General features: G+C 52.0%; 8 protein-coding genes across 8 annotated transcripts; 2 read left to right on the plus strand and 6 right to left on the minus strand.

Annotated features, from left to right (window-relative positions):
* Window positions 1-973: 973 nt before the first annotated feature.
* On the minus strand, window positions 974-3,129 carry M409DRAFT_61963 (uncharacterized protein; the record flags this gene model as incomplete). Its single annotated transcript, XM_033814958.1, has 8 exons — window positions 974-978; window positions 1,021-1,659; window positions 1,718-1,978; window positions 2,040-2,345; window positions 2,412-2,545; window positions 2,637-2,746; window positions 2,800-2,955; window positions 3,010-3,129. The coding sequence occupies 8 exons, from the start codon at window positions 3,127-3,129 to the stop codon at window positions 974-976; spliced, it is 1,731 nt and encodes a 576-aa protein (XP_033674531.1).
* Window positions 3,130-4,448: 1,319 nt separating this feature from the next.
* On the plus strand, window positions 4,449-5,866 carry M409DRAFT_61964 (uncharacterized protein; the record flags this gene model as incomplete). Its single annotated transcript, XM_033814959.1, has 3 exons — window positions 4,449-4,848; window positions 4,902-5,435; window positions 5,490-5,866. The coding sequence occupies 3 exons, from the start codon at window positions 4,449-4,451 to the stop codon at window positions 5,864-5,866; spliced, it is 1,311 nt and encodes a 436-aa protein (XP_033674532.1).
* Window positions 5,867-5,924: 58 nt separating this feature from the next.
* On the minus strand, window positions 5,925-7,635 carry M409DRAFT_61965 (uncharacterized protein; the record flags this gene model as incomplete). The annotated part of the gene is made up of 4 exons (XM_033814960.1): window positions 5,925-6,161; window positions 6,219-6,806; window positions 6,862-6,944; window positions 6,999-7,635. 4 exons carry the CDS (start codon window positions 7,633-7,635, stop codon window positions 5,925-5,927), a joined length of 1,545 nt encoding a protein of 514 aa, XP_033674533.1.
* Window positions 7,636-8,303: 668 nt separating this feature from the next.
* On the minus strand, window positions 8,304-8,996 carry M409DRAFT_48590 (uncharacterized protein; the record flags this gene model as incomplete). The annotated part of the gene is made up of 1 exon (XM_033810984.1): window positions 8,304-8,996. One exon carries the CDS (start codon window positions 8,994-8,996, stop codon window positions 8,304-8,306), a length of 693 nt encoding a protein of 230 aa, XP_033674534.1.
* A 551-nt stretch (window positions 8,997-9,547) lies between these two features.
* Window positions 9,548-10,494, minus strand: M409DRAFT_48591 (uncharacterized protein; the record flags this gene model as incomplete). Its single annotated transcript, XM_033810985.1, has 3 exons — window positions 9,548-9,799; window positions 9,862-10,200; window positions 10,258-10,494. The coding sequence occupies 3 exons, from the start codon at window positions 10,492-10,494 to the stop codon at window positions 9,548-9,550; spliced, it is 828 nt and encodes a 275-aa protein (XP_033674535.1).
* A 1,191-nt stretch (window positions 10,495-11,685) lies between these two features.
* On the minus strand, window positions 11,686-12,208 carry M409DRAFT_15925 (uncharacterized protein; the record flags this gene model as incomplete). Its single annotated transcript, XM_033803406.1, has 3 exons — window positions 11,686-11,806; window positions 11,864-11,954; window positions 12,004-12,208. 3 exons carry the CDS (start codon window positions 12,206-12,208, stop codon window positions 11,686-11,688), a joined length of 417 nt encoding a protein of 138 aa, XP_033674536.1.
* A 533-nt stretch (window positions 12,209-12,741) lies between these two features.
* Window positions 12,742-13,600, minus strand: M409DRAFT_15926 (uncharacterized protein; the record flags this gene model as incomplete). The annotated part of the gene is made up of 3 exons (XM_033803407.1): window positions 12,742-12,828; window positions 12,879-13,460; window positions 13,511-13,600. The coding sequence occupies 3 exons, from the start codon at window positions 13,598-13,600 to the stop codon at window positions 12,742-12,744; spliced, it is 759 nt and encodes a 252-aa protein (XP_033674537.1).
* Window positions 13,601-14,098: 498 nt separating this feature from the next.
* On the plus strand, window positions 14,099-14,818 carry M409DRAFT_15927 (uncharacterized protein; the record flags this gene model as incomplete). The annotated part of the gene is made up of 3 exons (XM_033803408.1): window positions 14,099-14,275; window positions 14,326-14,430; window positions 14,552-14,818. 3 exons carry the CDS (start codon window positions 14,099-14,101, stop codon window positions 14,816-14,818), a joined length of 549 nt encoding a protein of 182 aa, XP_033674538.1.
* Window positions 14,819-15,946: the final 1,128 nt, after the last annotated feature.

Consider the following 15,946-nt stretch of genomic DNA (forward strand, 5'->3'; position numbering starts at 1 on the left):
ACGGCCCAGAATGATCAAGTACGATTTGCTGCCGATGCTGTCTGCAGTGATCACCATGTCCGCCTGGATATTCTCGCCATCTCGCAGCACCGCCCGTGCGTTCGAGACACCTTCATACTGGACAACTTATCGATCGGGACCCGCTAACACTCCCATCCACTCTACTTGATCTGCTAACATCTTCTGCAGGGCCTGACGACGATGCCTTAGGATAGCTCGGTATTGATTCCACATGATCATGATCACTTCTCGACTTGGGATCATTGGGCCATACCTAGACAGTATCAGCGAGTAAGTCTGTGAGACGTGATCTCCAACCATGTCCGGCCATTGCTCCACAGCCCGAATTGCGTTTCGCCTTACTACGAACACATCTACTTTGAATCAATACGCACGATCAGCATGTGAAGACGACGGGAAAGTTGATAGCCTGGTTAGCGCCGCCTCATCGAGATGGTTTACCTGATTGCACGCGAGAAGGGCTTCTTTCAACTGTCCAGACTTCATGTCCCTTGCGCCAGCATTCAGAGTTAGCCAGCTACACCAAACCCATGATTGGCGCAGATATCTCCGTGGGCGGAAACTGGACACGTAGTCTGCCCCTTGTGCGATTGGCACTTATCGTGCTCGACAGATGGAGAAAGCTAGGATATAGAAAAAGGAGGGAGTTATTGGTCAAAGGGACAGCGCCCCGGGACACTGTTGTACGTTCTGGGTTGACTTATAACCATTCACTCTTCCTGAGATGAAGTGGTGGAAGTCGAGACTGTAGACTGCCAGCTTCTGGCGCAGAGTAGAGGCATTGACTTGGCGATATTGCAGAAAGATGGGAAGCTTCTTTCTAGCACGCTGAATGGAACAAAGGAAAGTTACTTAGGTTCATTGTCATCTCATCGTAACATACTCTACCTTTACATATCTCTTATCTGACATCCTTGCAAGTGCCAAGCACACTTCCCATTCGTACATGTCTCTACTCTTTCGGAGCATGACTGATGCTAGCTCTTTCATACGTGTGACTGGCGCGATGCAGTGGATCGACATTCGCAAAGCCGTGTCCTTCAACGGCAGTGTGTTGGATCTCTTGGACTCGGCCCAGATGCTTTTCGTTGTCGTCGCTATCGCTTGGGTACTGCTTGGCCTCGGCCACGACTTCAACACCATCGATTGTCTTCTCAATGAGCGAAGCTTTGGCAGGGAAGATCTTGTGTAGCGTAACGTATATGAAGATCGAGCTGACGAATCCGTACAGCCAACAGAAGCTGTAGAGATGCTTGGCTCCCGCGGTGATGTGGTTGTTCTTGTTGATAGCGTAGGCCAGACCAGGGATGTTGGGGCATAGAGCGAGCAAGAATGCAATCAAACCTTGCCAGTTGACGCCGTAGAAGTACCTGTATCGACCCTTGGGGTCATATAGTGCTGGCACATCGATCCGTCGTCGCTTGATAATCCAGTAGTCGGATGCCATGATACCTGCCATTGGAGCTAGGAAGATGGAATAGCCAGACATGAAGCTCAGGAATGTCGAGGCGCTGTTAAGAATCTTCCATGGCACGATGACCCAACCACCGATGATAGCGGCAATAATACAGCCCCGGAAAATGTTGACCCAGCGCGGAAACAGGACCGTTAAATCGTTGGCAGCGGAGATCGAATTAGCTGCATAGCAAAGTCAGTCATGAAGCAATGTGCAAACTACGTCGATCATGTGAGATACCTGTAATATTGGTTCCCACTTGCGCGATATACCAAGAAAGGGCCGCGAAGAAGGCTGCTGCACGACCTCCGTGTCCCGATTGTTGCCAGTGAGCGAGAATGTCCAGAGGATTCCAGTAGAACTCTCCGTAAATCACTTTCGTTGCCGACGTTGTGACAATACCGAGGACACCACAGACGGTAAATATAATAGGGAGGAAAGGTAGCTGAATGTACTGGCCTCGCGAAGATCTGGCGTAACGAGAGAAGTCAGGGATGTTGCCTGTAAGAGGACAATTGATTAGCAAAGTATCAAGACATAAGAGGAGCTTCACTATACGTACACGCAAGAGTCGCCCATGAACCAGTCACTGACGACATGCAAGACAGCCAAAGGTATGCGTAGTTGGAGCCTGAGACTGTGGGGGTTTGGTTGAAGAGCTCACCACCACCACCTGCTTTGGCGACACACCATCCCATCATTGCTATCGCAGTAATAGGCGCAGCGATGAGTTTGATGATGAAGAGCCATCGGAGTTTGGTTGGTGGGATCAGGAGCAGTGGCAACTGAATGATCCAGAAGAGGAAGTAAGAGATCATGCCTTCTGTTGAGATACCTTGTGATTCGTAGCCGATGGTATCCTTGATATCTGTCGGTGCACAAAGACTTTAGCGGATGGTCTTTCAAGTCTTGAATAGTGCTGTTTTGAACTTACTGTTGTAAGATGGCCAAATCGAACTGATCATGATTGTCATCGCTTGAGCCCCGTTTGCTCCTTGAATGCCCAGCCAGAACATGGCAAGAATTGAGCGAGAAATAACGGCGAAATAACTCCAGTAGTATCCAAACCTTCCGTTTGAAGAGGGTTAGCAATGGCCTCTGAGTTGTGGTGGGTGCCGCTGTCGTGATTGCAAGCAGGGGAAAGGAAGACGTGACCTACCCGGAGCGGATGATGACGGAGAATGGAATATGCAGTGCCGCACCAATTGCACCATTCAATACCATGGGGATCGCAACGCAAGAAGTCCCCACGACCATAATAGGGATGGCCTATTTCTGTGTCAAAAAATTTGTAGGTCGGTGGTGTGGAATGGGAGGCTTACTTCACGCCAAGTCAGGCCCACGGCAATGATTGAGCTGGCTGTCTCCCAAGTCCCTAGATTGATAGTATCGGTGGCCCAGTATGCCATCCAGGTCCAGATAGTCCAGGTCTGATCCTCTGGAGGAACTGGATCCATGTCTTTGTTGGTCCATACATACTGAATGCTTGTCAGCCTCATAGACTATGAGCCTCTGATGGTTCATGATCATACATCTGGAGCAAGAGCACTTTCTTGCTTCGGCAGTTCCCAGGCCTTCAGTGACGTGCATCGTTGCTTGACAGTCTCCTTCGAAGGCGTATGCCTCTGGATAGAAGCCTTGACCCTCTCCATGCTTCGCATTTGGCACAGTGCAAATGTAGAAAACTCTTAGACCAAGAACTAGCTTGCCACGAGGGAGAAAAATGCCCTACATATAACCGGAATATGGGTGTCACAATGCTTACTCGACACCCAGCCCTCGTACTACGAATAAGCTCTCGAAGAGTCGTGTGCTCGGTTATCAGGCCTGTGGTTCGCAGAACACTGATGCGCATCGGTGCTACCATTGGTTGCTGAAAGCGTCTTATCGCTGCATTGCGAACTGAGGGTTCCAGAATTGTGGAATCCTACGCAACTTCAAGTGCCGGGGCCGGCGGCCATCGCACAGATCGTGTGCGGTGCTTGTCTATGGGCGAAGTCTGTTATCTCGCCCGCGTGGCATTCCCGCGTGAGATAGCGTCGAGGCTTGTGTACCTGCATAAGTCTTATCCTGGTGGAGAGAAGGCCTGGTCGAGAAGCTTGTTGGCAGTCTTGCTTGTGAACAAGGCGTTCGCGCAGATCGCCGAAAGATGTCATGTTCAGACATGGTTGTACCTGGCAAACACCTCCTCTATGACCTCGCAACCCTCCTCGTTCCGGTCAAAACAGAACTTGTGGAACTTGTGAAACTGCCATCTCTCCGACTTTCAACAGGCAACTGCGCTGTTAATTGCACTCCAAGCTGCTTAGACGGCCTAGGAGTAACGGAGATGAATGTTCCACTTCATATGCAACACCCAGGGAAGGCCGTTCAATGGAACTGTGGCCAGTGGTAAACTTCGCGGCGCCAGTTGTGAACACGGCGGCCGAGGGTGATAGATTGATCGACTGAGATGGATTCTTCATCTTGGTTGCTGAAGCAAGACCGGATCTGGCCGTGCTCGTTGGTGGCCTATGCAAAATTGGACGATGTTGGTGTGAGAAAACGATGAAGGTGGATAAGCGGAGAATTTTGCGCCGCCATGACGGAAATTGCACGTGATGCTTAGGAATGCAGCCGCGGCAAGTGAATGTCGAGCCAATGGCTGCCTTGTCTTGTTCTCAAACTTCGATGTTAAGGCACGTCGACATGCCTATCATCCTCAACACACCCATCCTTCCTACTCCATCACCTCTAGTCGCGATGTCTCATCCAATCCGCTGTTCATGCACCTCCTCGAGACTTGCGAAAGGCGGAGTTCAGCTACCCCTCAGATGGGTTCACGATTAGCAAGCACAATCATCCAATATTCAAAAGAACACGACATTAGACAGAGTGCTGATGAATCATTTCGAGACTAAGAGGTAGTATATACATCGTACTTTCTTTGACTCTGCCTTCGGACACCGCAGTTCTCATCCACAAAGCAATCATGGGCTCCGAAAGCCGTCCCCTCCAGACGAAAGGCATCTTTCGCAACCTGCCCACGTTCGATCCTTCGATCAAGGGCAAAGTAGCCCTTGTCACCGGCGCCAATGGCATCTCAGGGTTCCATACGATGCGAGTCCTGCTGGAGAGCCCCGAGCGATGGACCAAAGTATGGGCAGCAAGCCGCCGACCTCCTCCGCCTGAAATGCTCAACCTACTCCCGAAAGAGGCGCGTTCTCGAGTCGAACATGTAGCTTGCGATTTCCTTTCTTCGCCGGAAGAGATCGCCAAGCAATTCAAGGAGAAGGGTGTCACTGCTGATGCAGTCTTTTTCTACTCCTATGCCCAGCCACCTCCAAAGGGCTCGGCTTGGAGCAATGCACAAGAGCTCTGTGATGTCAATTGTATGGAGATACACCTTGCGAGCCTCAACTTCTCAGCCACTGATATATTTCAGCCGCTCTGCTTGACAACTTCCTCGGCTCGCTCGACATCGCAGGAATCAAGCCCTCTCGAATCCTCCTTCAGACCGGCGCGAAGAACTACAACATTCACCAAGGACCGGCTCGTACACCTTTCGTTGAGAGTGCGCCCAGGGTCAACGTTGAGCCAAACTTCTACTATCCCCAAGAAGATTCGCTTTGGAAATACTGTCAAGATCATGGCTCTGCATGGAACGTCATATGTCCTGCGTGGATTATTGGGGCAGTCAACAACGCGGCCATGAACGCCCTGCATCCATTCGCGGTGCTTGCGGCAGTGCAGGCTCACAAGGGAGAAAAGACCGAATTCCCTGGGACATACGAGAGTTGGCTGGCCAACACTGAGCACAGCACGGCGTATCTCACTGGATATCTGTCTGAATGGGCCGTGCTGGAAGACAAGTGCAAGAATCAGAAGTTCAATGCCTCTGATGCCTGCCTTGTTGCGAACAATCGCTTATGGCCCGAAATCGCGAGATGGTATGGCACAACGTCTGTGGAACAGCCAGGTACGCTTACGAAGGGCTGACTACACGATTTCAAGACGGCTAACGACCTCGCAGAGCTCGACGAATCCAAGATCACAACAATCCGTGGCGAACCTGGTCCTACCCCACTAGGCTACGGACCCCCAATGACCGTGCGATTTGCGTGGTCCTTCCAGGAGTGGGCTTCAAAGCCCGAAAACCAGAAAGCATGGGAGGAGATCATGAAGAAACATAACCTCACCGACAACCCGTTCAAAGATGTCAAAGCCGGGTTCGAATTCGGAGACATGGCAGCGAATCCTTACGGCGTCCCGAGCATGAACAAGGCGAGGTTTTTTGGTTGGAGCGGATTCGTGGACACGCATGAGAGTTTGTTCATGGCGTACAGTGAGATGAGCAAGATTGGCATGTTGCCACCACCTGTGGTTGACAAGGCCAATCCGTTGATCTGAGCGTAACGTAGGAATTTCGCAAGCGAGAAGCTCAGTAACGAAGACAGTTTCGATTTGGCTAAAACGTTACTTTCGTCGCTTGCCGTATACGCTCGCCCCAAACGTAGAAGATGAATGGCACTGGCGTCAGACCTAGAGCAATGAATGCCACTAAGCTGTTGCCCCAACCCAGCCCCAACTCACGATAGAGACTGAGGCCAGCCAGGGGCAAAAGTCCGCCAACTATCGATCGTAAGACTGTGTTGGCGGCGATTGCGGAAGCGGCATAGAGCGTGAAGGCGTCGATCATGTATTGCTGGAGAGCGAGGCTTATTAGTGAGTGTCTCTCCGAACAGTAGTAAAGGAGGCTTACCGAAATGCAGACCAGCGCCGAGATAATGCCAATACCAAAGAGCAACGTCCCGAATAGCGGCACAGCCCATTGTATGTGGTACGCCGACGTCCAGCCATAGATGAACAGTCCCACCGGGCATAGCCAGCCAGTGTACATCAGGGGCAAGAGTCGATACTCCGGTTTCAGCTCGCCCCCATGCTTCTTCGCCTTGCTCTTCAACAAACGATCACTAGCTCCACCGATCAAGAACATTCCAAGAAACATCCCAATCCCAGAGCCGATGTACGTTAATCCCACATTCGACGAGCTGAAGCCGTAGTTCTCCGTGAAGACGAATGTGAAGGTTGTGTAGAGCAGATAAAGGATTCCGTAGACGAACGCGGCGTAGATGGACATGAGCAGGATGATAGGTGAGAGGAAGAGCATCTTGAAGGGCCGCACGAGAGCTCGGAGGATGAGGTCTTTCTTCGAGAGGCCGGAGTCCTGGGCGGATCGAAGGTCGAAGTTGCCGGTTTCTTTTTGGAGTTTCTGGGTTTTGCGGGTCAGGAGGATTGGGCTGTAGGTTTCGCGGCAGAGGAAGAAATGGGCGATTGTGCAGACGCCGTACTAATAAGTCCATGGGTCAGTGGTGTTCGTAAGAACTTGATCAAAGGAAGCGTACCGCAATGGTCAACACCCAGAACGTCCAACGCCAGCCTGCTGCAGCACTGAGATACGCTCCCGCGATGGGACCGATGACAGGACCTGGAAACAGATGTCAATGGCATAAAATCGACCTCCGCTGGCGAGAACGCGTACCCAGCAAAGGCCCCATCCCAAACAAGCTCATCGCCAACCCCCTCTTATCCTGCTCAATCAGATCCGAAATCGACGCACCACCCAACGTAACCGGACAGACTCCAAAAAGTCCCGCAAAGAATCGAAACACGATCAACTGAGCCATGCTATCCGCCACCGCACACGCCACCGTAAAGATCAAGAACATGATGTTGCACGCCACGTATACCGGGTATCGACCATAGATCTCACTCAGAGGACTGATGATCAGGGGTCCAACCGCGAAGCCCAGGATGTAGATACTGACGACAAACTCGGCGATCGTGGCGGCGGAGGTCTTGAAGTCGCGGAGGACTTGGGGGACTCCGGGGGCGAACATGCTCGAGGCGAGGGGTGTTAGGAGAGTTAAGAGGATGACGAGAGTTGTGTTGGCGAGTTTGGCTTTGGTCGTCCAGTTGCGGGGATTTGAAAGGTCGTTGGGCCCGTCCCAGTCGACGATGTTGGGGTCCTTGGTAGTATCATCTTTATTCGGATGTATAGAGTGCGGCTCATTGTCTGCAGAGTGCTTCTCGTTGTTCCCATTGGCTTTACGTGCCTCCAGATCTTCCTCCAATTCGCCAGTCCTGCTCTCTGTAGACGCCTTCTCCTCCTTCGACATGGCGTCCTCTTGGTGCAGAGATCCAAAAGGCAATTATCCAACACGTATGTTGTCGTTCAGGAGTCAAGAAGACATTGTCAATATAGCCAGACCAGTGATCAATGGTCCAGAGGCATCTTTAGCCTCCAGAAAGGTCTGGCACGGCAAACAGATGTCCGGCTTGCATAACATTCGAATTGTTGGAAAAATGTAACATCATTGTAAGTGAAGAGGAAGCTGTGCCTCTAGAGAGCGACCGCACCAGTGTTTGACCAATCATTACGCTCATCGTTGGTACCTACCCTTTTCGAAAGCCACTTCGCAACGCGGCACAGCTTCCCGAACGCCCACGAGTCTAAGGTGGTTGGCTGATGGAGGGTCTGAACACGGTTACAGTTCGCCCGAAGCGTGCATAAAAGTCCACGGATATGAATATAGGGCTTCACCCCCAAAAGTGAGACGTATTTATCGTTCGGACTCGGATGAGGATTTTGTATGAAGTCGTTGGGATGCCACGAGGGAGCACGCGGCGCCAGGTAGCCTCCAATCATGGCATACAGGTAATCCGAGGGTTGTATACGAAGCTCGTATTTGTCTCGTATGTCGTTGCTCGGGAGCGATTGATTACGCTGTTGTTGATGGTACAGAGAGTTGAACATTGCTTTCGTTCCGGTGGTTGCTGATCTTCTTCAGTCCCTTTTTACTTGGGCCTCCTCCGTTCGAAGCAGCTCAAAGACCAACGAGACCGCCGTAGAGTATTCCCACATTTGAGTCGGATAGATAGACAAGCGTTGCCAGACACCGATCAAGTCTCGGTATCCAAAAGCGAAGACCAAGGCAGGCCCACAGAACCCGATAGCCCCAAGTGACAGACACACCGTTTTGTAGACAGGCTTCGAGTCGACCGGTGTTGCGAACCCCGCGAGAAGGGAATTGATATTACCGCCAAATATTGCGCAGACTGCCCCAAGACCATGCCACATCATCCTCCCATTCTCATGCTCCCTAGGTCCGCCCGGTACAGCCGCCACGAGAAGTATGCCGATGCAGTAAACCACTGCGATGACCAGGCGAGCCGTGGAGAGTTTCCTCTCGCCAGTCGCTCGTAGGAGAGATATCTGACCAGCTAAGAAGAGAAATCCGTGAACGGCGAAGTTGAGGTTCATCATGGGTGCCCGCCACGAGTTGGTCAAGTGGCCTGTTTTCGGGTCGTAGTAGGCGTAGGGGATGGCGAGGTCGCTTGTGAATCTGTGGAGGTAGCTGTAGTGTGGCGAGAACATTCGCGAGACGTACCATTCTACGCTTAGGTAGATGGTTGGGGCGGCTAGCCAGATGATGATTGCGAGGATGGCTGCGGGCTTTTTGATCTCTGTGGTTGACATGTTGGGCAGGTCTATGAATGCTGGCGCTTTGGAGCAGTTCGTGCACCCTTCATGGGATTGTTGTCGTGTATAGACGTCGGTCAAAGCACGCTGAGCTCTTCGAAATGACAATCGGTGCAAGGAATCGGTATTTCAGTCCATGGTTGCTGGAAAGTGCAAGTGGTGGAGCAAGATTGGAACTCCGAGGAGTGTCAAAGTTTAGTTGTTCAGGTTCATGCCTGAGGCATTCTGACACCAACATTCACTCACGGCAATGGTCATTTTTCGGAATTTTTCGGACATGGTAACGTTCGTCTCGTGCATTCTGGTGAAGTGGTCAATGTTATCAACGAGGTCAGAATCATCGACCATCTCAAGAATTTTCAATTTCAAAGTTTGGAAAATCCACACTGTATCTCGATGTGTCTGTGTTCGGCTACGGTATCAATGTTGAGAATCTCCAAGTTGTCTTTGCGGATCTTTTGGTAGAGACTTTACATCTTTCAAGACCTCCAGGGCCTGTTGCACCCGAACCTCACATAGATACACATTCTCGCGTCCATCTGCCGGATCTACTTCCCAGCCCTCAACTGATCAAACAAGCTCGTCGCCCTCGTAACCTGGCCACTCGTAAACTCATACATGCAAGAATCATAGCTATAATCCATGAAATTATGAATGCTGTCCACACCAGCCTGGTTGGGGCAGGAGTCCTGGCTAGTAGGACAGCCACTCGTATCAGTTCTCTGGATGGGCGTATCGGAGACGTAGTCGCCAGAGCCAGAGCATGCTGAGCCTTGGAAGACGTGGTAGAGGCCGAACCACTAACGTTGGAGTTGAGTGTGAGTGAGTTGTGGTCGTGATAAGGGGAGGGGGGAGGACTTACGTGACCAGTCTCGTGTACGGCTGTATAGCCTAGATCGTAATTCGTAGCGCTGCCGCCGGGGAGGGAGTCGGCGAGGTTGATGCAGCCGTCGAGGATGCGGTCTTGGGATGTTGGGCTGGCCTCGGGGAAGTAGCAGAATCCGAGCAGGCCGCCGCCCAAATCGCTCAGGAAGTAGAGGTTGAGGGTGTCGTAGGACCCCTGGTGCAAGGCGGATTTCATGTTGTATTCGGCGGTGCTGCCGTCGGAGGCCGCGGCCCACTGGTTGTTGGTCGTGAAGGTGGTGTCGAGCAGGTTGAATTGCACGTTGAGGGGGGCGTAGGCGTCGTTCATGACGGAGATCTGTTGAGTTGTTAGCGGTCGAATTTTTCGATATCTCGTGAAGAGGTGTGTCTTTACCTGTTCGTTGACCTGAGATTGGGAGTATTGGCCTGCCTTGGCCGAAGTTGTCACAACGTGGACGTATGTGTCGACGTTGCGGAGGGCCTGGATGCTAAAAGTCCTATTGCTGGCTTCTTCCACTGCGGCGTTGAGGATGGCGATGTGCTCCTCTGAGGGGTTTGGGGTTGCACATCGAGTGTACTCTCCGGAGACGAGAGAAGCCGCCATAGCAGCGAAGGCAAGAGAGTACTTCATTTTGAAGGCTTTCGATAATGGTAATGAGGTCGAGTAGCTGAGTTGAGCTGGTGATGATGGCTGTTCTGAGAAGGAATGCGGAAAGTCAACTCACTTTATATACCCAACTCGCCGTCACTTCTCGCCCGCGACCAGCACGAGCCGACTACCATACGTCTACTCACAACCACACTCACAAAGAGCGAAGTGATCATGCCTTCCAATCCAGGAACAATCTCCATTGGTCGACCACTCCATCTCCCAAGATCTGCCAAGCCACGAGGCTTGGAGCTTGTAAAGAGTCGCCCCGTCCGTCATAGCCTCATCCAGGCAGGTCGTAAAGCACAGCTTTGTTTAAATCTCCTTGGCAGACTCACCATGCCGCAGTTGACCCTCTTCATTCGACGTCGGTGTTCGCCGGTGATCTTCGTCTTTGCGCAAGCTGGCGAGGATTCGGTTGACTAGCGATGGTATTGTGCCTGGATGAAGAAGGACGTCCGCTGATAAGGCATGGCAGAGTGGTATCTCGTGGGTTGCGTTGTTCAGCTGTAGGTGTTAGTAGCATGCGACACAAAGAGCCCAGGTGTGGACACGAGGGCATTAGACGCTGGGCGCAATATCGGGGATTGACTGGTTCAGCTCTTATCTTCAGCCAAGATTGAGAGAGAGCGTTTCGAGAAATGTGTTCTGGAAGGCGGCATCGTTGATATATATTTTCGAAAGTCATATCCATCAAGGTGTGTGGTCAGGGCAAGCCTGATGGAGTACTACTTCTGTCAGACGCTTGGTGACGGGAAGGCGTGCAAAAGACAGATTGTGTGATCGACGGCCCTGAGTATGGCTTGCATATGCCAAGACACCATTTTGGCGAGGGCTAGCTAGCTTAGGAAGGTACCATTTTGAGAGACAATGCACCTACCTGGTCAAGTGTCAGTAGGTGTTCGGTGGATCTGCTGGGATGGATGGCACGACTGTCAAATGAGCGTGGACTTTCTGGATTTCGGCCTTGCCGTTGCTTGGGGCGACTTGACAGGGAAATTGATGAGGTCGGAAACGATGGTGCAATGAACCTTGTATTCATTTAGAAGACTTGGGATATGGATAGTCGATTCATGATAGCTACACAATCATCATCAACATCGACGAGTTCTTTTTAATTCAATCTCACCGTTCCTTCAAACCCCTTGAGTCACACACATTGATAGAGCACGCTCAGTAGCAGATGTAGCTCTTGAAGAAGTCGTTGTACGCGCCCGCGAGAGGCGCTTGAGCAAGGTTCTTGAGGCCAGGGTACGCAATGTCCGCCATGTACTCGCCCTTGCAGCCGATGTCTCTGCGAGTGCCTGGGCATGTCTCCTTTGTTTCGCGCAACGGTTTAGTCTGAACTTACTTGAACAGCGTACAACCTGAAGCAAAGGTCTCTTTCTGCTTATCCGGTCCTACGGCACTGACTTGACCTGCCAATTCTTGCGGGAGGTCGACTGTAATGAATTCAGCAAACATCGACGATAGCAGGAGTGTTGCTCTTACTGCAAAGACCAGGTGCGTTGAGCAAATGCTCGCAGTGGCCTTTCCAGTCTGCATCAACACACATGTACACTCCAACTCGTGGAGGCGCAAGGATGTTGGTCTCCGCCCGAGCATGTAGATCCGCTGTTGTTCCTACCCATGGGAGAGCAGTGGCGATGTTTGCCAGAATTGGAGACAGTGCCAGGAGGTTCGTGAGCGACAGCATCTTGAGTAAAAATCCAGGTATGGCTAGCTGGTCGAACTAGGTTGCGGGCACCGTCGTTGGTTTATATAGTCCAGTCTTCGTATAGATTTTTCTTCTCTCCTGCGGTCCCTTGCGTCGTAAGTAATCTCAACTACAATGTGCGACAACAAACGCGCTGGTGAAACACTTTGGCTTCCCGATGTTGTACCACTTTGTTTGCAATGACCATGTGGCTTCCGCGGGAGTGGTACGGAGCCTTGCATGCAGCAAGATTTGAAGTCGCTCAAATGATCCGACGAGTCGTGAGGTTGCCTGATGCAGATCCAATCAATACGGGACTGCTTGTATCGGGAAGTTGATCGCAAATACCGCGCTGGTCGTAATCACTGCTCACATGGCAGATGTTCGTGTTGTTCTGCAGAACCGATGTGAGATACTAAAGTGGTCAGCAGGAGGTAAAGGGGGAAAGTGCCAAGAATGTGGTCAAATTTGAGTGCACAAGGAGGATCCTGGCTTCGTGAAGTCAAAAAGTAGATGAACGTTGCCAGGAGATGCTACAGATTTGAGCCGCTGTCTAGAAGGACGTTCTGTCCAGTCATGCTTTGGTTTAAGGCCAAGGTGTTTACAAGTGCCGCCACGTCCTAGGCATGTGTCAGTAGATCGCACACCTCTAATCGATTCCATTACATACCTCGACTGTCGCCAATCGTTTCAGCTTCGTAGCCTTTGTTGCAGCTTCTCTCTTCGACTCGGGAAACTTCATGCCCCATTCAGTGAGTAGCAGCCCCGGGCTGACCGTGTTGACACGTATCTTGGGTGCACAAATAACCGCCAGGGACTTTGCGAGGTGGATCGAGGCGGCTTTTGTTACGGCATAAGGCAATGAGCTGCCTCCAGGCTTTACGCCTGCGATACTGGCGGTGTTTATGAAGGCGCCCTCTGTCTTTTCCAACTCTGGCTTGGCAGCATGCATCAGCCAGAGATGTGCTTTGACATTGTAGAGAAAACACCGGTCCCAGTCCTCATCTATCATACCCTCTTCGAGATTGGTGAAATTGGTGATGCGAGTCCAGCCTGCGTTGGAGATGACCACGTCGATACGGCCAAACTTGGCCACAGTTTGCCTGACCAGCTCCTGAATCGCCGCACGATCTCCCACGTCAGCCTGAATCGGTTCAAATCGAGGCGATTCCGATGCTGTTGTGCTTGGGATCTTCTCAAGTTCTTCTATCAGGGCTCTTGCCCTTGATTGGTTATTGGCGTAGTTGATCGCCTGAGAGCAAACATTTAGTAGTCATCCAAAGACGCGGAGATATGTCGTACCAGACGAAATTCAGGCGCAAGCACGCGAGCAATGGCAGCGCCCAGGCCTGCGGTGCCCGCCGTGATCAACGCAACCTTTTGCACGCTCATCGTAACCTGAGATTAGTGTGACGAGGGTTCGTGGAATGACACGTCAAAAGAATGAAAGACGGCAAACAAGATGGATTTTGTACTCTTCAATCTTCAGGCCATGTCTGTCGACCGTGGAAGTGGAACATCCCCGCTATCGGATTCTTTCCAGCTGCGGAAGCGTACCGTCGGATCCGACGGGCTGAGGTGATGGAAAAGCTGTCACTGTGTCAAACACCAAAAATCTACCGGGCTTGCGCCGGCAAAGAGGAAATAGATGAGAACATGTGAGAGTGGACGAAGTGAGGCGAAGTGAATGTGAAGTAAATGTCTGTGCAAATGAGGTGACCAGACGCGTCTGACGTCACGCGTTCTCACGTGCCGACGTGTGACCGCGTCTGCCTCACTTTCTTCAACAGCACCAAACAGACAACCAACCCTTCATCATCACCCATCTTCTCCTTCCATCGCCAAAGCAGTCTCGACATCGACCGACAATACCCCGCGCAGTACGACATCATGGCGAAAGGACAGAGCTCCTGCAAGCGCGCTGCCGCAGAAGACTACGAGGACGACGGTGGCTTCGTTGAGGACGCTCCCAAGTCGAAGAAGTCCAAGAATGGCGCCTCCAAACCCTCTGCCAAATCTGCCAAGTACGAGATGCAAAAGGACGCCGATGGCAACGAGTACTGGGAGGTCAGTATTCGTGATGTACTTCGGCCCGAAGTGGTATTGATCTATACCAGATTTCAGGCAAACGCCGCCTCCAGGTCTCGGAGTTTAAGGGCAACACGATGATTGGCATTCGCGAGTTCTACGAAAAGGATGGCGAAATGCTGCCAGGCAAGAAGGTATGTTCGTGTCTGCGCCCTTGCTCGGGTATTGCGGCCCCGATTGAGTAATCCCTCGTTGGCTCTCGGCTGTCGCATATAATAGTCACGCCCTGCGCTCTCAGTAGCTGATATATTTCAGGGCATCTCCCTTAACTTGGATCAGTTCAACGCCTTCATTGAGTTGCTGCCACAACTCGAGGGCGTGCTCACGTCCAAAGGCATCCAAGTCCCCAGGCCGAAGTACGATGAGGCCTCTACCAAGAAATCTGCGGCCAAGGATGAGGACGCCGATGAGGACTCTGAAGACGACGAAGATTCGAAGCCGGCCGTGAATTCGACTGGCAAGCTCGACAAATCCAAGCACAAGGCCAACCACGAAGCCACGAGTGATGAAGACGACGAGTGAAGAAGATGCGGAAGATCGAAATCTTCAAATGTGGCATGCGGTCATGCAAGAAGGCCAGTCTGAATTGACTACGATGATACCCAACGAGTATATGGAGTTTGCTTGAGAGAAAGAATGAAGAAAGGTTCGATCGACATCGCTGAGATCCATTCTTCACAAGTCGCCTGTCCCGGCGGCCGTTGTGCGAATTCGAAACCAAGCGGCCGCTGCACTTGCCGAGTTTTGCGTCGCGCGGACTTGTCCCCAATCTCCGGCTCCACTCGGCTGCATCGAAACCTGGAGTTGCCCATGGGGATGGTGTTCTGGACGACTTCAAGGACCCACAATGCTTATGAAGACGTCTTCGATATCCCTCAACGACTCCATCTCTGGCAATGGTACTTCTGGCTTACAGGGTAGGCCTCATCAGCTGGCTTCGGTTGCAGCTTCTGCCTCAACTCCCTCACAGCGGCCTCACCAAACAGACTCGAGTGGCGTTCCTCTCCATGCGGGGTCGTTGCATGACCTCGTGGACTTCGTTTCCAAAGACGGTGTCGCTCCGTAAAGTCGGCTCAACCTGTAGGGCCGACGCCGCCCGCTGTACAGTCGACGTCGTCCACAGGCTAAAGTCGCCATAGTACAAGCCAAGTGCATGGCATCTGCCAGGAACCAAAGCTTGGCTGTTGCTTTTCGAGAACATCCAACATCAAGGAGCAATACACATCTCTCCTCATGGCGCCAGATGTTGAGCATAGGAACGGCTTCGCAAACTCCCGAATCACATCGCCGTCCCCCAATGTCAGCACCGAGGCGTCGCACGCATAGCTACGGCGCGTGGACTGTGGATCCAATCCTGCCGGTAGACCCGATGTCGTATCGTCTGTCGCAGCTATCGCGCGAACGGACAGACGTCTCATCAGTGATGCGCACGACGAATTTCCCCGGCTCTTGTCGCAGGCAAGAGGCGGGCGGTCTGCACGGAATCGTCTACTCGCCCGCCAGTGCCAAAGAGGTAGGTGTTACGGCTTTCATCTTTTATCCGCTCTTTTTCGTATATAGATGTGCAGAGCGATCGATCACGCTCGCGTGGGCTGAAACCCACTTCACATCTCCGGCGGTCTTCGTCCCATTCACTCCAGCTATCTCTTT

Source organism: Zasmidium cellare (assembly GCF_010093935.1).
Source record: "Zasmidium cellare ATCC 36951 unplaced genomic scaffold M409scaffold_1, whole genome shotgun sequence".
Taxonomy (NCBI): domain Eukaryota; kingdom Fungi; phylum Ascomycota; class Dothideomycetes; order Mycosphaerellales; family Mycosphaerellaceae; genus Zasmidium; species Zasmidium cellare.